Consider the following 21,858-nt stretch of genomic DNA (forward strand, 5'->3'; position numbering starts at 1 on the left):
TATATGCTGAGCTTACAACAAAAGATTTCCACAGTCCCAGCAATATTCTCAGATAAATGAGCGCCCAGATCATTTGTCTTTTTGGTGAAAACACACACAAAAAAATCGCTGTAAGTGTTTGGGCTTCGCAGGTTTGTTTTGTTCAGCAGATGAATGTGCGCGTGTTTCTAACAGGTATTTGTCCAGTGAGGAGAATGGACGAGCGTTTTATCCTCCCAGATAAATGGACTGGTTTCAAGCAATGAGAAAGGGAGATGTGAAGTGGCCAGTCACCCATTGTGCCTCCCACAAGCACCAAAACACCAACAATATAAACCATAAAAGACTGTGTGGACATTATTTTGTCTTTTGAAGCATAGTTTTACTATCTGACCACTCACCAGTCCAGCCTCCTGTCTCATTCTGTCCCTAATGATGGCTTTTATCTCCCGCTGCAGACACTTTTTATGCCCCTGCTGCCCTTTTCCTCTCCAGCCTTGGCCTTTTGTTAGTGTTAGTCTAGTGAATATCATCAGGGCGAGAGTGTTTAGCCACTCAGGAGGTTTTTTTCCCCCTCCAAGCAATGCCTGAATGTAAAATTTTTAATTAGGAATAAAAACAGAGAGACAGCCCTAAAAGTGTGTTTGTGCAGGTGCTGCTGAGTGAAACATCTGAGAGGAAACATAAAGGAAACGCTGCAATAAGATACTATTTATTCATTCAGCCGTCCTTGACTTTGACGAGGTTTGACTCCACTGAAATGCTAATTATTTCACTAAATATCGTAAACCTTTCATGCTCGTTGTAGCCGTGCAGTGCAGAAATGCAGTGGTGCCGTTACATGTGCGTGTCCTGGCATTAATAAGCTCCTCTCTCTACTCCTCACGCCTCCTATCACTCATCATTATGTGTATGTATGTGCTTCATCACGCGCCGACCTCCTCTTCCCTTCAGCGCGCCATATGCTTCACAGTTTTGCATCGTTTGATATGCAGCGTTTAAAGAAAGTGTTCATTCCTGTTGGTTTTTTACACATTCTTATGGTGTTGCAGCCTGAATCCAGACAGCTGAGAATGAGAGGCACAAAATAACTTCTAGTCACAACGTTTATTTTAGTCTTGTGAAGCACGTTAGATTATAAGGAACACCTGGAGTTATTGCATGAAGCTTGCTGCTTTTCTGTCATATATTCAATATATGTCAAGTATTCAGAACCATTACTTAAGTGAAAGTACTAATAAACATGCATGCCTACATAAGGCGACAAACATTGTCGGTAAAATAGAGGATTAATGTTCTGTTAGTTAGACTTTTTACATTGCAGCACATGGAGAGGTTGGCGGCTAATGGTGCGTTCAAGGTCCACAGGAATGTCAGAATTTTTGACGTTGTTCCAACTTTCACTTTGAATTAAACACACCATAAGGCATTGCGGCAAGAACGTGTTAGATCCACCTTCAAAATAAAAGCAAACACATGTAGCTTTCAAAATAAGAGCACATGGATGCGTTAACAGAATCCACCACATAATTTATAAGAAGACTGTCAAAATAAGACGCCTTAAATAAAACATAGAATAACCCATATTCTCCTTTACAACAATTCATTAAAAGATGCAACGATTAAGATGGAATAGTGGTATTAGAATGTGCAAGAGGCACCAAATTTAGGCTTTTAGGGCAAAAATTTCTCATATTTTAGCCCCTCATAGTCTCAGAAAATCCTGTGGGAAACACTGGTTCTAAAGGCTGCATGTACAAACTTATAGTTATTCATGGTAATATGTTGGTTGTTTCCAATAGAGTTCATTTTAAGGCATGGAGTGGAAATATAATTTGCTGACAGCTGCGTCCCCTGCTAATAGCACACAGTGAAATTACTTCACTACAAGTAAAAGTCCTGCATTTAAAATTTACTGAAGTAAAAGACCAAAAGTATCAGCATCGAAATGTACTTCAAGTATCAAAAGTTAAAGTACTCGTTATGCAGAATATATATATATATATATAAATAATTTGATTATTATTATTGATGCATTTATGTAAGCAGCATTTTCATTTTATAAGGTTAGTGTTCATTTAACTACTTAATATATTTTTATGAGGTTTAACATTCAAAAAAAGAAGTCTAATCACTTCAAACTCATAATTTCATGTTAAATCTCGACCTGAAAAGTAACTAAAGCCGTCAGCTAAATGTAGTGCAGTAAAAATTACAATGTTTGCCTCAAAATGTAGTGAAGTAGAAGTATAAAGTACTTCAAAATTGTACTTCAGTACAGTGCAGTGGTGTAATGTAACTGTAACTGTTAATTCTCTACCTGAACATGTTTCTGTGATAAACAGGCTAACCTACATGCAGACAACAAATGCATGTCTTGTTTCTGAGCATCTGCTGCTCCTCACCGGCTCCTCTCCCACTGTGCTCCTCTCCTCTCCTCTCCTCTCCTCTCCTCTCCTCTCCCGCCTTAAATACTTCTCGCCAATCACCTTGAGAGCACGCGAGGCGTCTTTGATTTATTGTGCCGGCCCGGCTGCTTCTCCATCTTCGACCCCGGCTTGTCACAAGGCGGCTATAATTGGGAGATGCTCATGACCCACCTAACACAGCAGCCCAGTCGGAGGGGGTGGCATCCTTGGGAATTCTCCATCTCTCTCTCTCTCTTTCTTTCTTTCTCTTCCAGGGAAAGTAGGACACCCAGCAGCACCATTAATTGTTTTGCCCTTTATATCTCAAAAACAGTCCAGAACAAGAGAGAGAGAGGAGGGAGCATGAAGGAAGAAAGGACACAGAATCACTGTTTCTGTGCTTCTGCTCTGTTCTCCTGCAGGAGGCCTCGGCCAGCTTTGCAGAGTGGGAGCGTCTGATGAAAGGACTGGGGTCGGGGGTCGTCGACGCCGGCAACCCCTTCACGCAGGTCATGGGCCTGGTCACACAGATGTACAAACAAACAGCCATCGCCAAGGTAATGGGAGCCCAGGTGGTGTGAGAGTTGTCTTGTTGTAACTCTAACCTGTGTCGCTGCAGGGAGGGCCCACCTGGCACACAGCCTTACATGGGGAGCCAATGGGAGTTTTGCACTGGATTGTTGCAGAAAATAAGCTCTGTGGTGGGAGATATGGCCTGAACCTTCTATCACAGGGGTGTCAAACTCTGGCCCGCGGGCCAAATTTGGCCCGCAGTGAGCCAATATCAAATTATTATATTATTATTGTACTATAAAAGCTGACCCACCGGTATTATACGACGCATGTACCGCTAATACTAGATTTATTATTGTTATTTTATTTTTAAATGTATTAACCTGTTGAAAAACTTTATTTTGATATTTAAATCAGAAGGATACAAATAGAAAAGAGGCATACGATTTTTATTTAATTTTTATTTAATAAATTAATGACATTGATGTGTTTTTTATTTGAAATTTGATTTTGCATGTCTGCACTATTTAGTTATATATTGCATGTTTATAAGCGTTGCTGGTTCCGTATTTAATGTTAAAGCAAAACATGTTTGGTATATATTAAAAGGTTTATTTGTTCAATGTTGGCCCGCGATTTTATTCAAGTTTTAAATTTTGGCCCATTGTGTATTTGAGTTTGACACCCCTGTTCTATCACAATATCGGCAACCAAGTACATTTACTCAAAAAACTCTGATTTTCCAGCTTTAGGACTCACTCCTGCAGCACTCCACACCTCCACTATACTGCTGATATGTTTTTCTGTCCCTGAATCCTTCCTAAAAGTATTGTCTGTGTACACAAAGCCTGATTTATCTTATTCCTCAGTGCCACAGAGCTCCATTGTTGTCCAAAAAAAACCACATCAATGAGCCACACTGTTGCACCGTGTGACTTGCTCCCACATACACCATCCTGCTGCTTTAAATACTCGCTGTGTGTTAATCAGCAGCCGACAAACGCAGCTTTTTCCTTCTCTTAGAGTAACGTTTGCACAGTAATAATGCTCTCAAACCTGATTCACCAGTGAGCTGCATTTAGCATCCAGCCGTGGCTGCTTCCTCTGCTGACCTGCTCTCTGTGTTTCCATTTCAAACGAGAACATTTGTGTCTGAAAACTGAAGCTTTTTCCAGCGAGTTAGAGGAGGAGATGAAGCTGCTCCCACCAGCAGCTGGTTAGCTTAGCTTAGCATAGTGACTGGAAACTAAGGGGAGAGCTAGCCTGGCTCAAAGGTCAACAAAAAATATATACAATAAGGTTGTAGTATTATTTTAAATTGCTTTTTTATTCACACATTAACACTGCAAACATGCACATCATTTTCTTCTTTAATTAAATATGAATAAACCTAAAAATTAACCCCATTTTGTTACTAATTTCCCCACTATCATTAATAAAAAATATATAAAATGTATATGAAAAAATAAAAATAAAAATGAGATTATAAAAAATATGTATTATAAAATACTAATGTTTAAAAAAATTGGGAAAAAATTGGAAATTAATTAAAAATAAACTAATTGAAAAAAAATTGCTGGTAAAATCGTATTTTTAAAAATTAAATTTTTACTTGTTTACATTTTTTTATTCTTAATATTAAAGCCATCCTGAAAATATCTAGAATAACAAAAATGTTATATAAACATACAAAAATAAAAATAAAAAAATTAATAAAAATGACTTTGACATGATTTTTAAAAAATGAATAGGGGGCAGGATTAAAAAAGAAAATAGCTGGTAAACGAATATTATTTTTTAAATTTTATTTTAAATCATAATAAAAATGATAATAACAAAATGATAATAAAAAATGAAAATTATTTTAACATGATTTTTAATTAAAAAATAGTTGGAGCAGGACATTTATTTTTAGGTAATAAAAATAAGCTGGGAATTTTTTTTTTTTAATTTAATTTTTAATTATTATTATTTATTTATTATTATTTATTTATGGAGGGAAATGTAGTTTTTAACCTCTGATGGCAAACAGTGAAAACACGTCACCCTCAGCCGTTTAAACAGATTAAAAAATTGGCAAAAAAATGTAATTTTTTATCCATTTTTACCTGCTCCTGGAGATGGTGAATTGATGGTGCAGCGTTGTGCTCAGAGCGCCGACCACTCAGCGAGATCTCATGGGAAAGCATCGCCATGGTAACAGAGCCTAATGGTCGCCAGTGAAAGCACTTAGACAAAGTAGGGAGTTATAACCGAGGTATTATTTAGTTGCGTCCAGCCTGGCATGATTACACCTTATCTCAAAGTTACACACCGCAACTAAAATAGCATCTCTGTGATGCTGTTGCTATGGAAACTCAGCTCAGGCTCTCAGTTTGAAGAGTTTTTTTTTTTTTTTTAATGAGAGAGGAATAGGCAATGTGGGTAGATGGTTTGATATACACACAGTGTGAGGAAAAGGTTGGGGTCAGAGGATATTTAACAAGCGTTTCCTGGTTTTAAAGCCTCTGATCAGCTGCTGTTATGAAATCTCACATATGTAAACATTCCCACAAAATATAGTATCCCCTCTCCGATCTGTCTGAGAGGCGGCTTTCCTCTCAATTAGCCCGCCGCCCTCAGCCACGAGGAGCGCGGCCCCGAGGTTAACAAAGACCGGAGATAACGGGCGAATGCAATCACGGCCACGCTGCTCGCTCAGCCTGCCTGCAGCTCGGATCTTCTCCGTTGTTTGCTGATTGGATTTCTGCTCAGTTTAGCCTAACAGTGGACCTCCTTTCATTACAAAGCCCCCCGCCCACTCGCCCTCCTCAAAGCCGATACTCCCAGTCTCATTTCCTCTCCTATTGGTTTTTAGAGCCAGACACACTTTCTACTTAAAAACACTCTTTCTTCTTTTTTTGGACCATCAGGAGGGGTGGAATGGTGTGATAGATTCACACATCTATGTCACTCTGACGAGCATCGTGGCCCCTGCCCGCCCGCCCGCCTGCCTGCCAGTCCGCTCGGCGACGGAGCTGCCAAACGCCTTTGGGGTATTTTTATTGCTTTACCCGCCAAGCATCTGCTCCCAATTACCCAGAGAGGACAGCTCTGATGCTGGACTTTAAAGCAAGCTAACGGGCCGCTTCAGACAGCCGAGAAGTTTGTGCACTAATTAAACTCAGCGGAAGGAAGCCGGCGAAGCCAAGCCGTCAGTAATGAGGACCCCCCAGATCAGAACGGGGTCGGCGGGCCTGGTGGACAGATTCATTATCAGCCGCGTCGGCTAATTATCGGCAGAGGTTCTCCCGCCAGAGCAGGTGTGATGGCGGCAGAGGTTGTCAGGTTGCAGGAGGTGTGGAGATTACAGGGGCCTGTCTCCCAAACCGTCCAGTAAGGGCTCTGTTTGACTCAAATCAAAACTCAGTATTTCTCACTAGTTGGTGCTATTCTTGGCTGCTTTTTGGCCCGGGGCTCTGAAATGAGCCGAGCCCGGATGCTCAATGACACGCTCATGCAGCACATCCACTCCAGCTTTTTGCAGCAGGCAGCGGGAAACGGCCACGGCCATCACAGTGTGATCGCCGGGCAGCAGTGATGGAGACGGATACCTGCAGGCTGCAGTTAACTCACTGTACTCACTGGCTGCTCTCTGCTTCAGATCGTTAGCTTCACACTGACAATCAGGGGCCACACGTCAGCAGAAACAAGCAGACATTCGGGCTGTGATGTTTTTTTAGGCGTTGTTTCCATTTGACTTCATAAATAAAACAAGAAAAAATGCCAGGCGTGAAGAAAAACAGGCTTACATAAGAATAAACCAAACAAACTTTTACTTTAACCGTCCTAATATATATTTATTATCAGGGGCTGGAAATGTGCAGAACATCCAGTCAGACACTCTGAAGAACCTTTGTCTAATTAAGTTTATTTGTTTATATTTTTTAAATGTTTTAGATCCTGACAATATCCAGCACAAAAACAAATGTTACAATAATAATAATAAAACATTTTTTAAAAGAATATAATGAAAAATTAAAAAAATATATGAAAAATAATCAATAAATTAGTTCAGGCAGGTTTTTTTAAGCTGGAAAAATAATATTTTTAAAATTTTACTTTAATTAATTTAATTAATTTTTAAATTAAAGCCGTCCTGAAAATATCCAGCATAACATTACAATAATAATAATAATAATATGAAAATAAAAAAATAAAATAAAACGTTTTGAAAAAAATGATACATAAATAAAAAATAATATTTTTAAAATTTTATTTTAATTAATTTTTAGACTAAAGGTATCCTAAAATATCTACCACAACATATTATGTTATAATATTAATAATAATAATAATAATAATAATAAAAAATATAGAAAAAATAATAAAAAAATAATAAAAAAATCTTTTGCCAAAATGAATAAGGGGCAGGATTTTAAAAAAGTGATAAAAAATAAGTTGGGGTGGGATATTTATTTCTACGTAATAAAATAAGCTGGGAAAAGTATTTCATTTTTTTCAAATTTAATTTAATTCATTTATTTTTTTCTCTATGTTAGCGTCCTTTTACATGAAGGGCAATGTTGTTATTTAAGGCATTATTTCCAATAAAAACAGGGGTACATGACAATAAATCAAACAAACTTTTACTTTAACCATCCTAATATTTATTATTAGGGGCTCTTAACAACCTTTTTCTTATTAAGTGTGAAGTTCTGAGCTTCATGTGGTTGTTTTTGTGCATCACAAGGTGAATTTTCTTGTATCTGTTACGCCCGAAACCTGAAAGAGAAACAAGCTCTCACCAATCATATCTCCAAGTTGTGAGTTATCGATTTGCTCTCACTATCTGCGAGCTGACAAATGCGGCCCAGTCGCTCCGTGTGCTCTCTCCTTTTAAAGCCCAGATCCCTGCATTCAATAGAGAATCGATCACGCAGAAAGGATGCCGCGGTGATTAATTGACTTCTCCACTGATCTAGCCGATTCCTCTGTGTGTGGTTGACCGGCGCGCTGATGGATTCACTCGCTCTCTTTCATCTGTGTCTATTTCTGTGTGGCCAGGCGGGAGCTGTGAAGGACTACATTAAGATGATGCTGGAGGCAGAGCAGCTGAAGTTCCTGGTGTTCGCCCACCACCTCACCATGCTGCAGGCCTGCACCGAGGCCGCCATCGAGGCCAAGGTAACCGCGGGCAACCGGAGCTTCTTAAACCTGCAGGAGACTCACCGAAGCTGCAGTTGTTGAGTTCATGCTACTGTTTGTTTTTTACACAAACCTTGAAAATCTCCATCTCAATAAGAAACACTTGCTTACACATAACCTGCGTCCCTGTGCAGCTCCGGGCACAAAGCCCCTCTGATTACAGGGACGCACTTATCTATTTATGGATGCATGTGTTGTATGTGGTGCATTGATGTTACTCTGAGGGTCTGTACATGCTGCATGAACAGGATGTTCCAGAGGCATGTAACAGGTTCTAGTTGCTCACATTGTTGCATTTCACACATTATGATCTTTTCATTTTCTGCAAAGTCGTCTGATGCACGAAACTTCTGACCGCAGCAGCATTTCCCAGCATTCAGAGTAAACTGGAGCAAAAATCAGTTACAATATTAGCTCCAAATCACCTTTTTAACTGCGTATGTCGTAAGTTTTGTGCAGTATTAATACCACACTGCAGAATACCTCCACTACAAGTAAAAGTACAAAAGCATGAAAATGTACTTAAAGTATCAAAAGTTCTCACTAAGATTGTTTTTTTTTACTTTTTATTTTAGCATTTTAATCATTTTACAAACATTTTAAAACTTTTAAACATTTCCTGTCATAGGACTTTTAATAAGGGACATCATAATAAACATCAACACACAAAACATGAGGGGAGAATAGATAAATAAATAAAAGGGAAAAAAGGGTAAATAAATAAAATTATGTAATATATATTTAAATAAAAAAAGGAGTGAAAATAAGTAGATAAAATAGGATAATAAGAAAAAGTACATAAAATGAAGACATACAAAGGTGCAAGAAGTAGATTATATTAAGGAATAGGTAATTATGAAATAAAATAGTTACAGGTACAAAAGTATTAATACTAGTAACAAAGGTAGAGGAAACTTTATCTGTCAATGGTGAAAGCAAGACTTTCCAAAGAGGAATTCAAATAGGTGTCTCTTTTCAACAGTCTTCTGTCACATCATCCCATCCATCAAACACCCAGATATTGTGAAATCCAGGTCCATCTTGGTATAAAAGTGTCCATGGTTAGCTGCAGACTTGCAGTCCAGATTGCTTTATATATTCCAAATATCGTAGTAGATGCCACATAGTTGGAACACAGATTTTGTGCTAATTTTAAGTCTTTTTTATGCTGATAATAGACAAAAATCCCTCCAAAATGCCACAATAAAACACCAAGACCTTGAGGAACACCACAGCAAAAAAAAAGCTGTGATTCCGTATTAAATACTTTTTGACTTTTTTGGAGATTTTATGCATTTTTCAGCAATTGTATGGGGAGCACTTCTGTTCTTTAAACTGCTGAGAAACCTCTTGATTGTCAGTATAGCTAGGAAAGCTGCACATCCTCTGAATGCTCTGGGTCTCTAGTTTATGGTTGTAATATTTGATTATCCTCGAGGTCACAGCAGCTCATTTTATACAGCGAGGTCACGTTTCAAGAAAAAGTCTCAGCTTCCTCATTTATGCAACTTCAATACTGTTAACTAACCCTTAACATGATGATAATGGACACAAAACCACCCAAAATGCCAAATTAATGCACAGTTATGAGGTTTAATTTATAAAGACGAGTAATCACTTTAAATTTATCGTGTTTTGATGTGAAATCTCGACCTGGAAAGTACAGGAAATTGTCGACTTTAATACTGTGCAGATATCAGTTTCCAGAAGAAGCCAGTGACAGCTCTGGGACTGGACTCCACAACAGACATAAAGGAATAAATGAGTGTGAGACGATCAGACTGATGCTGCTGCTTGTTGCTGTGATTCCCCGTAAACACCATTTCATCTGCTGACTCATTGCTGTGAGTCAGCAGTCATGATGAGGAGCTTTGCGTTGACCATGCAGGCTGAATGTGGGCGCAGAGGGCCAAATGTGAGGCTGAGCCACGTGTGCACATGATTTATAGAAGGAGCATTGTCTGCAGGTGCAGGTGCATGGACAAGGTTTAAAAGTCAGATTTTCTTTTGGTGCATACCATTTTCAGCTACTCAGCACACGTACACTTTTAGCAAATTCAATTTATTAGAGGTTGATAAAGGCTATATATTCAAATCTATATATATATATATTATGTGTCAGTACAGTCACTAAAACATTAATTTAATCAACTTAATTATTCCCCCACTTTTGTTGCAGTATGTAAATGAAATAATGACTAATAGGTGCGCTAAAGTCTTACGTAAGTGGATATATGTACAAATAGAAATAAATGCACTAAAGATATGCATTCATTTGCATATTTCCAGGACATAAATCTGAACATTGCATAAAGAAAATTTCCAAGTTATTATTTTATTTTGTTGATATATCAGATTTAAAGAAGTTTTTTTTTGCAAAAGGATCTCTTTTTATCATTTTATAAATCAGTAAATACAGTCAAAAGCTATAAAAATATGTTTTTATGAACTAAATGTTGTATAAATCAGGGTATGAACGACTTAATCTAGTTAGGAATAAAACTGATCAGTTTGGTGTCTGTAAGTGGAGCTGAAGTTGAGATTTATGAGAAAAAACTCATTTTAAGTAAACGGCCTTTAAAGGTTTTTATACATTCTTAATGGAAATGGAAAAAATATTGACTTTAATTCATATAAAACATGTAAACACATAATATTGTGCAGGGGAGTGGGCAAAATTTAGGAGAAATCTCCAAAATATAGTCAAATATACACAGAAATGTTTGTTTTTGATGTTTTCTTTCCAATATTCTGAGAGACGACGTGTTATCCATCAGTCCGGCTATAATAATAAAACATTTTTTTGACTTTGGAAAGTTTAGATGCAGCATTTTTCCAGGAGAAAAGTCCCAAAACATGCAGAAGAGAAGTGCCCTGAGCCTGCAGGTTGCAGAGAGGATTTTCATGTGACGGAGTTTAATTGGGGTGAAGTGTGCAAAAAGGTTTAGCTGAATTAAATTATCCTTCTTATTCCACCTGTAATTTAAGAGCTTTTGTCAGCTATGGTCAGTCAGAAAAACAGTTTTAAAAGAATCAAAGAGGCGGTTTATGTTACTCCTGCACCCTCCGTCACTTTGAAACAAGAGTTTCTATATGTGCAATATTTCATTTTGACACAAATGTTCGTTTCTGTCATTCCATTTGGTGCTTTCTGCAGCTTCAGAGCCCTGAATTGGCCATTAACAGCAACCTGGAAGCACTAAATGTGCAGCACGTATTCATATTTCACTGGATAACTACATGGAATTGGCCCCATACTTAAGTTTTATTCTTTCATCCACGATCCCGCTGAGTTTATAAGTCACGTCACTGTGATTGACTGAGACAGAGCACTGAGTGTGCAGCAGATGTTGAACTATTTGCATCTTAAACTTATCTGCTAAATTGAGGTGTACAGGTATAATATTTAAGTTTATAATTATCTCTGAAAACATTGTTTCTGATTCTTGAAGCTACTTTTTCCTTCTTAGAAAGTAAACTTTTAATCTCCTCAGGCGTTTTTTTTTTTCACAAGCTCGGCGGCGGCAACCTGCGAAACAGTTCAAGTGTGCGTCTGCATGTGTGTGTGTGTGTGTGTGTGTGTGTGGCGCAGGGGTCGAGGAGGTGTCGTTGAATGTAATGCAGCGGTACGACGTGTGATAGCACATTCCTCCGTGACTCCGCGGCGCGTTCGCACTCACCAATTAACAGAGACGAGCTAAAAAAAGCAACGACAGGCAACAAACACGCTGTGATGAGGAGCTCGGAGTCACATGACGCTCTCGCTCCCTTTATGTTCCACACTTTACCCCTTTCTCACCTGCTGTCGGAGGGTTTGTTTCATAAAGTTTTGCACGTTTAAATAAAGCGCTGGAGTGTTTTTTGCGGCCTTGAGATGCTTAGTTCTCAGCGGTGCTCGTTTGTCTGACCTTTATTTTCCGTCTCAGCAAGGCTCTGCTTCATATTCATGCAGCTCCGGCTCCATTCACATGTGGGAGCTGCACAGCGCGAACACACACTCTCCCACCGCCGGCCACTGAGCCGCTCCGCAGGACCGGTGGACCCGAATCAAAAGAGTGCACTTGCCACGATGCATTAGCGGCTCGCTGAATGTCAAGTTCAAGTTCGGCTTTAATGAACACGCCGCGCGCTTTGTTCGCTGTTATGAAATGTTTCTGTTGTTACTATTGCTCTCAAACTCTTTCAGAGAAGCTGTTTTATGTGCTGTTACCAGTTTGTTTCAGCTGTGTGTTCATTCATGCAGCAATCATTGAAATATCTGCAGTATAGATGCTCTTTTAAGGGTCTTTTTTTGCAATTCTGTCCCTCAGAAACTGTGAACCATTAGTCAAACAATAACTCGTATTATCTCCTATATTTATCTGCACTAATACATCATGAAAGGATAAAAAATGTACGTAAAGGAAGCTGTTTATGTGCTGTAACCAGTGTTTTCTGTGGTGTGTTCATTCACGCAGCAATCATTGAAATATCTGCAGTATATCCTCTCTTTTAGGGGCCTTTTTGCAATTCTGTCCCTCAGAAACTGTGAACCTTCAGTCAAACAATGACTCGTATTATCTCCTCTACTTGTCTGCACCAATACAACATTAAGGGATAAAAAAAGTACTTAAAAGAAGCTGTTTCATGTGCTGTAACCACTTTGTTCCAGCTTTTTTCTGTGGGGTGCTCATTCATGCAGCTATCTTTTTAAGTCACAATTTATGTCACAAAATAAAAGATCGGGAGAAAATCGGGAGAAAAATTGATCGTCACTCATGCTTTCTTGTTTGGACGAGAGGGTGAAGCTCTGGTGGAGAATGCTGCCTCACCAGCTAACCAAGCATCTATAATTCAAGCTAACTGTGATATTAATTAAGCAGAATCATGCAATTTTTGTCTGGTGAAAAAACGAACAACCAGGCACAGAACAAGTCATAGTTTGCACGCCATGTATGCCTTTTTTTGTCTTGTTTCGTATTGTAATTTTATTTAGATAAAATCAAACTTTAGTCACTGCAGACAGGAAAGTTTATAAAATATTAAAACAAATATCTGCAGTATAGATGCTCTTTGAGGGACTTTTTTGCGATTCTGTCCCTGTGAACCTTTAGTCAAACAATAACTCTTATTATCTCCTCGACCTATCTGCACTAATACATAATGAAAGGATAAAAAACTACTTAAAATAAGCTATTAAACATTCCTTTTGTGTGCATTTTCAAAGCCTTTTCTCTATCTGAATGAAGTAATTCTAAACAAACAGTGTTTCATTCAAAGGTTTCTGCAGCTTTAACACTCGTTGTGGTTTCAGGCTGCTTATATCCGGATCGACGGCAGCGTACCGTCCTCAGAGCGAATCCAGCTGGTCCACAAGTTCCAGAGCGACCCGGAGACTCGGGTCGCCATCCTCAGCATCCAGGCAGCCGGACAGGTGCTCACACACACACACACACACACACACACACACACGGTAGATACAAGATACTAAAACCAAAAAAAGGATAAAAATAAGACATATGCATACATACTATATATATACTATATATTCATTAATACAGCATGCATTGTTTTATTATAAAAGGTGCAATGTAAAAAATATATGTGTATAAGATTAGTATTTTTATGCATGAAAATACACTGATTGAAGTTTAAAGTTCTCAGATGAAAACGAACAAAAAACAAGTTCAGGACTATTTAAATGTACTTGCAACTGTTTTATTGTCTGTAATTTACTAAATGAACATCATGCTGTAATAAAGAAGAATTAAAACTAGAGATTAAGACCATAAACTCATTATGAATATTCAGTGAGCAGCCGGTGGAGTCGCCCCCTGCTGGCCGTTAGAGAGAATGCAGCTTTAAGGTGCTTGTGATGTATATAAATATGATAAAGAACATTTTCTGAGCTGTTAATCAAGTCGTCACTGATCCCACTTTGTCCTGGAATAAACACTTTCTGATTGAAACGATCTCCGGCTGTAATAAAGCAACAATAAACCTTTTAACAGAGTCATTAGGAGCTCACAGTTATAATGATGCATGTTGTTCTTTGTGCAGAATCACAATCAAGGTTTCTGCAAGTGGAATTAACTGCTGAATATGTTTTTTTTTCTCTCTTAATAACAAACTCATTGACATAAATTATTGCGGGTGACCCGAGATGTGCACAAATGTTACGCGTCCCAATCAGAGGAAGTAGGTGCTCGAAGCTCTTACACGGCAATTAGCTGCTAATATTCTGCTATTAAAAAGGATTGAACAAATTACTTTTCAGTGAATGTGGGCTGGAGAGGCTGCACGAGGTATTTCTGTTCTAATTGAGCTGTTATTGTGTGTGTCCATGTGTGTGTCTATGTCTGTGTGTGTGTGTGTGTGTGTGTGTGTGTGTGTGTGTGTGTGTGTGTGTGTGTGTGTGTGTGTGTGTGTGTGTTCTCCAGGGTTTGACCTTCACGGCAGCAAGCCACGTGGTGTTCGCCGAGCTCTACTGGAACCCGGGTCACATGAAGCAGGCGGAGGACCGCGCCCACCGCATCGGACAGACGGCCTCCGTCAACGTGCACTACCTCATCGCCAAGGGAACCTTCGACACCGTCATGTGGTCCATGCTCAACAGGAAGGTACACAACCACGCAACCCTTTTTTCACTATTAGTTCCTCTTAGCCTTTAGCTCGGACCACCACAAGCTCATCACAAGCACCAAAACCCACTCAGCATTCAAAATAGATTCGATTCAACTTTATTATTCCCACAGCAGGGAAAGAATTGCACACAAAATGTATTTTTTTGTAATTTTTTATTTTGTTTGGAAAAGGCATTTACAAACACGTACGGGTGCTTAAAATCCTTGAAAATGCTTGAATTTAAATGATGTATTTTCAAGGTTTAAAAAGTGCTTTGATTTTGGATAACGTGCTTGAAAATGTTTGAAATTCTTACTGTATTTCTCGGGCAGTCTGACTATAGATAATCACATGTTCAATGAAAAAAATACTGAATTGAGTATTGAGATTAGCAAACTGTACTTTTGGTTGTTAAAAGTGTGAAACCATCGTTGTCGCTATGGTTGAGTGAAATTACCTCTTTTAGTATGCAAGTACTTACTTACTTACTTACTGCCCTTTATGCCTAGTGGCATGTAGGGCAGCAACAAAGGATCTCCACTCCTGTCTGTTTTGGGCGAGCTTTTGGATAGCCTTCAGGTGTCCAGTGTAGCTTGCATTTTGTGTTGAGGGCCCCCTCCTTCTTGTCAGTAGCTTCCTTACGGCTTTCACTACTGACATTCATTCTATTATCTTTCGATAACTCTGGAGGCCCATTGTACACAGTAGTGTTTTTTTCCTTTGTTGCTGTTTCCGTAACAATATTTTTTCTACGGGACTGGGTTGTTAGCCCTGTGCCCAACCCCCAACCTGGAGGACCAGTGGATTGCACTTTGTCAGACCTCTATCCCTCGACCTGACCGACTTGGGTGACCCTGCCAGGAGCCTAAGCTCCTGTCGGTATAGCTCTTGGGGTCATTGAGGCACTCAAGCCCCCAGACCACATCAAGGTGGCAATCCTTCCGGGGGTTAGTATGTAAGTACTCATCTAAAACATGCAACTTACAACCGTTGTAAGGTCCTGGAAAAGCTTGAAAATGGACCTTAAAAGTCCTTGAAAAGTGCTTGAATTTGACAACTCAAAAAGTGTACAAACCTTGCAAACAGACATCAGCACAAAAATACAAAATCGATGTTTTCCATGGACCTTTTCCATTTTTTCCTTTTTTCCCCACCCATTTATGCATACAGGGGATCAAAAGAGACTGCGTTTGTGTTGTAAAAGACAGTCCTCCTGGTCCTTCATGAGCCTCCATATTCATTATCCAGTCTATAACGTGTTGTTATATAGTCCATTGAATATAGAAGGTTTAGTACATTCAGACACACACACACACACCTTAGAGCCACATGTTTACAACCTGCATACCTGGGCTTATCATTCAGTAAACATCACACTAACAGTCTTTAAATGACAACTATATACAATAAAGTGAGGGAGCTTACTTATTTTAATTTTCATCAATGACAAGGTGAAAAATAAATGAATAAATATGTCAAAGGGATCATACAAAGTCTGCACGAGTTGGGGTTATGAATATGAATTCAATCCATTTTTACCAAATTTGGTCAAACTTAACTTTTTGGGTCCTCAAACAGTAGGTCAGCTTTTCCATCTTGAATTATTTCCCTTTTAGATAAAGATAAAAAACAATCACAATCTATTAGAAAAAGACATTTAACAATATACAATATACTTTATACAACCAAGTGCAAATTAAGTGATGAATTTGCAGAGTGCAAATTATATGCAAAATGTGCAGAAAAGAAAGAAGAGCTGCTCAAAGACCCCACAGTCCTAATACAGAGTTTGATAATGTACATTTACATTTAGTCATTTAGCAGACGCTTTTATCCAAAGCGACTTACAAGAAGAAGAAAGCAAACAATCAAGGAATAGTGCAGTCAGAGCCATTAGTGCAGCAGTAAGTGCTAGTGACGATTCTTTAAGGAGTAGACTTATCGTGTGGTGCTAAGAGAGAAGATTCTCTCTGAAGAGATGTTCATATTCCTCAAAGCTGTGTTTGTGTCTTCAGGAGACGGTGACGGGCAGCACGCTGAACGGCAGGAAGGAATATCTGCAGGCTGAAGAGGGCGACAAGGACAAGTTTGACTTCCTCAACTTTGCGAACGCGTGGAGCCCGAGTGAGACGCTGCTGCCGCCGGACGGGAAGACAGGAAACGTCAGAGAGGACGTGTTCTTCACTCATGTGAGTCTTTGTGCAGAATAACACAGTTAGAATGACAGAAATCAGAAATTAAGTTGTTTCTCAGATAAATAATTTAAAAAAAAATTGAATAAAACAGGATTTATATATAAACTGTTTTCCAAGAGCCCGCAAGTGCTCACAAATGTTGTAAAAAAAAAAAGACACAAAATGACAAAAAAAAGACGAAAATGACCAAAAAGACACAAAATCATAAAAACAAGACAAAAAATTACCAAAAAATGTCGAATTTCTCTGATAAATATTTTTTTTTTAAATGGAATTTATATATAAACTCTTTTCCAAGAGCCCGCAAGTGTCACAAATGTTGTAAAAAAAAAAGAAAGACATAAAATGACAAAAAAAGACGAAAAATTATCAAAAAGACACAAAATCACTAAAAAAGACAAAACATTACCAAAAAAAAGTTGAATTTCTCTGAAAAAAATATTTTTTTAAAAACTGAATAAAATGGAATTTATATATTAACTCTTTTACAATTCCACTCAATTTTCACAAATGTTGTAAAAATCAAACAAACACAAAATTACCCAAAAATAAAATGTAAAATCTCCAGAAAAAGACACAAATTTACCAAAAAAGGGTGAAAAATTACGAAAAGTACCAAAGAAAGCACAAAACGACCAAAAAGATACATAATTAGCAAAAGACACACAATTATTAAAAAAATGCACAAAATTACTAAAAACATTTTTTTCCACATATTGTTCATATTGAAGCATTGTCATCTCTCCTGTTCTCTCCTCTCTGCTCTGTGTAAACAGACTCTCCTGTCCTCTCCTCTCAGCTCTGTGTAAACAGATTCTCATTGAATATCTGTCACGTGACCGTTGTTCTCAGCACAATCAATCATGTCTTCACAGTGTCTCTGAGGAGCAGAATTTACTGTTTTTAACAGGATCTGGTTAGTGCAAACGCTTCATTTTAAATGACACGTGTAGAATAAAGAGATTCTGACACAAATATCAAAATTTAAGACAAATTTTGGTCACTTTTTCTAATAGAAACTGTCCTAACCTGTGATCCATTCAAGGACTTTTGGAAAGTTCAGATTCTGACGATAATGTCTGTTTTTACAGTTTCTTTCTATGATAAAAAAGCGGTTCAGAGGCCTTTTTTTTGTCAGAAAATGACATGCAGCTCTCTCTTAATTTTGACCTTTTATTAAACTCCTAATATTTGGTTGAAGTCACAGGAAGCTGCTCTGTTTAAAGACCTTGAGACATGAATGCTGTCATCTCTTCACTGCAGTGTGTGTCTGAGTGGAGCTTCATAAAGTCCTCTGAAGGGGAAGAGGCCACCTCGTTAATAATTGTTTGGACCAAACACTCTTAGAAATGTTTTTTTTTTTAAAGCTCGGCTCTGTTTGGAGTGGAGTCGTCCTGGTCATGTTGAAGCTGCTGTCAGAGCCAGTCAAGGCTTTCTGAAGTCATCAAGAAAGAATATAATCTTTATTAAATACTAATGAATATATCTGAGGTTTGTGTTTATACAGGCAGAAACCTCATGTTTTCATGCTCTGGTCTGGTTTTGATGTTTTGGGCTATTTTCCTTCTTTCAGAACAGTGGAAAGAAAACATGCAAAAGAAACATTTCTGTGTATATTTGACTATATTTAGTATATTTCTCCCAAATTGACTAAAAGTGATCGTTCTATTGCAGCACAATCCTGCAGAATATTATGTGTTTCGACATGTTTTAATGAACTAGAGTCAATTTTATTGTCTTTTCTATTAAGAAGGTACATCTAGCATAAAAATTCTGAAAACTTGTAATGCAAAAAAATGTTGTAAATAACAAACTGGGGAAGTTTAATGGTAATATCTATAAGTTAAAAAAATTCCCTATTCACCTGTAGATTCTCCACTTGAATACTTTTCTGAGCCTTTTCATGATTGTTTCCTGTGTTACCAGGACACAACATGGCATGGAAAATGTTTCTTTGTATTTGTATCAAATATTAAGATCATTTCTTTGTCGCAATTGTATTTCCATTCCATTTTATTCATTTTTTTTTTAAAATGATCAGAGAAATTCAACTTTTTTGGTAATTTTTTTGTCTTATTTTTTAGGATTTTGTGTCTTTTTGGTCATTTTTCATCTTTTTTTTGTCATTTGTGACACTTGAGGGTTCTTGGAAAATAGTTTATTTTTAAAGAGAGATTTTTACATTTTATTTTGGTTAATAGTTTATATCTTAATTCTCACTTTTTTGTCTTAGTTTGAGCAAGACAAGCAGCACGACATCCGCTCCTTCTTCTCCCCCGGCTCCAGCAAGGAGAAGAAGAGAAAGAGAGCAGGAGATGGAGAAACTTCTCCCTCCGTCTCCTCGGAGATGTTCGCCGCTCCAACTGGCAGAGGAGTGAACTTTGAAGAACCAGAGGAGGAGAAAGAGAAGGACACGGACTTCTCCCCGCAGCTGAAGAGGCTCCGGACGCCTCAGCCCAGCCCCAGCCCCCGGTCCAGACTGGTCAGGAGTCAGAGGAGGTCTGTGGGGAGCCCTGCTGTCTCCCTCATGGCCCCGAGGAAGCTGACGGAGCCCGAACCTCCGTCTGAGGCGTGGAGCTGCGGGGCCTGCACCTACTCCAACAGCTCCCTGCTGCCGTACTGCGAGATGTGCGAGTTCCCTCGCTCGTCTCCTGCCGTCCAGTCAGGTAGGATTAAACAACAAGTCATGATCCGTCCACCCCCCCAACCTTCCTCACCAACCTGGTCTCACAGGAATCCGTGAAATAGCCACGGAATCGCTCAAATTTCCGTGAAACTGACACGGATTTCGCTACAATGCAAGTTAATGACAGTCATATCCCGTGGCTATTCCAACATACAAAGTGATTATGTACATTCACTGAGTGAAGATTTAGAAAATAAAACATATATTTCTCGCTAGAAATGTGATCAAAATCCATTTTTATGCAGAAACTAAGTCAAAATATTGACTTTTCACTAAAAATGAGAGAACTGTCCGCCATGTTTTTTGTTCTGACCGCCGGGACCTTGAAAGTCACGTGACTTGGAACAAACCAATAGCCACGGGATATGACTGACATTAACTTGCATTGTAGCGAAATCCGTGTCAGTTTCACGGAAATTTGAGCGACTCCGTGGCTATTCCACGGATTTTGAGTTAAGCGAAATCCGTGGCTATTTCACGGATTTCTGTGAGACCAGGTTCTTCCTCAATACAATGCAAGTTAATGACAGTCATATCCCGTGGCTATTGGTTCGTTCCAAGTCACGTGACTTTCAAGGTCCCAGCGGTCAGAACAAAAAACATGGCGGACAGTTCTCTCATTTTTAGTGAAAAATCAATATTTTGATATTTTGTTTCTGCATAAAAATGGATTTTGATCACATTTCTAGCGAGAAATATATGTTTTATTTTCTAAATCTTCACTCAGTGAATGTACATAATCACTTTGTATGTTGGAATAGCCACGGGATATGACTGTCATTAACTTGCATTGTAGCGAAATCCGTGTCAGTTTCACGGAAATTTGAGCGATTCCGTGGCTATTCCACCGATTTTGAGTTAAGCGAAATCCGTGGCTATTTCACGGATTTCTGTGAGACCAGGTTCTTCCTCACGCAACATTTCACTGATTGCAAACTGGATTCCATTAAGAAAAAGATAATAACTCCATCATGCCTTGCTTGAAATGAAGCACCTGAAGCTGGAAACCCATTCATTTCTTTATTTTCCTCCCTGTCAATATCAATCGTGGCAGTCTGTTGACATAATACTTTTGAACAGCATTACAGATTTCACCAGATGGAGATGCATGATAGTGAAAGATGGAGGAAGGCTTGCCAGAGTCGGAAATAGCTCTCCGCTCTGCGAATATTGTCTCTCTGCCGCTCCGTCTCTCTCTCTCTCTCTCTCTCCGGATGACAAGGACACAGTATAATTCTCACCTGTCAGACTAAGAGAGAGAGAGAGAACAGGCGCCTACTATTGCTGCAAACGTCTCGCACAAAGTTGGGGAAAAAGTTGAGCGGGCTCTGGCTGATATCTCTGACAGCCTATGATTGTATCTCGCAGAAGAGAGAGAGGGGAGGGAAGTCGTTATGACCCGGCAGGCTGCAGGTCCGTGCTCTTTAAATGTCTGAGATGCATCACGGCAGGCAGAGAAAATATCCTCAAGTTTCAGCAGCAGGGATATTAAAGCAGCGTGAGTTTTAGTGCAGGATGTTGCAATGATTTTTATGGCTATATTGATACAGCAAGAGTCAGTTTATAGCTGCACGCTTGGAGCAAAGTTTGCACTTGTTGCATCGTCTGCAGAGGTGATTCATGGTGAGGTTGAGATAGATTCGGTCTGTGTTTTAAGGTCTTTGTTTGCTCCATAAATACACTTTTCATATACTGTAAATTCACTTATATATACAGTCATGGAAAAAATTATAAGTCCACCCTTGTTTTCTCTAATTTCTTGTTCATTTTAATGCCTGGTACAACTAAAGGTCCATTTGTTTGGAGAAATATAATGATAACAACAAAAATAGCTCATAATAGTTTAATTTAAGAGCTGATATCTAGACATTTAACATGGTTTAATTGATAAAGATTTTGGTTATTATCAAGAATGTTTACATGACTGTCGATGTAAAAATGACCAAAAAAAGACACAAAATGACCAAAAATACAGGAAAAAATGATTAGTCCACCCTTGTTTTCTCTAATTTCTTGTTCATTTTAATACCTAGTACAACTACAGGAACATTTGTTTCTGATAAGAGTTTAATTTAAAAGCTGATATCTAGATAATAGACCTTTAGTGGCAATTTTTAGAAGATGTGATTGTGCAGAGGGGGGGGGGGAATATAAACTCTTCGCCAACACTTTCTAAGAGCAAGCAGAGAAACATTTTAAATCATTGCATTATACAATCGTGGAAAAAATTATTAGACCAACCTTTTTCTTCAATTTCATGTTTATTTTAATGCCTGGTTATTATCAA

The 21,858-nt window shown here is 38.5% G+C and overlaps 1 protein-coding gene across 1 annotated transcript in view; it reads left to right on the forward strand.

Annotated features, from left to right (window-relative positions):
• The window catches only part of zranb3 (zinc finger, RAN-binding domain containing 3), a 114,185-nt gene that overhangs the window by 35,747 nt on the left and 56,580 nt on the right, over nt 1-21,858 (forward strand). Inside the window, exons 8-13 of the mRNA XM_059327838.1 lie at nt 2,810-2,944; nt 7,947-8,066; nt 13,381-13,500; nt 14,507-14,686; nt 16,706-16,879; nt 19,119-19,551. Coding sequence (XP_059183821.1) covers nt 2,810-2,944; nt 7,947-8,066; nt 13,381-13,500; nt 14,507-14,686; nt 16,706-16,879; nt 19,119-19,551 — 1,162 coding nt within the window. The remainder of the gene's footprint in view (nt 1-2,809; nt 2,945-7,946; nt 8,067-13,380; nt 13,501-14,506; nt 14,687-16,705; nt 16,880-19,118; nt 19,552-21,858) is intronic.

Source organism: Centropristis striata, chromosome 24 (assembly GCF_030273125.1).
Source record: "Centropristis striata isolate RG_2023a ecotype Rhode Island chromosome 24, C.striata_1.0, whole genome shotgun sequence".
NCBI lineage: Eukaryota > Metazoa > Chordata > Actinopteri > Perciformes > Serranidae > Centropristis > Centropristis striata.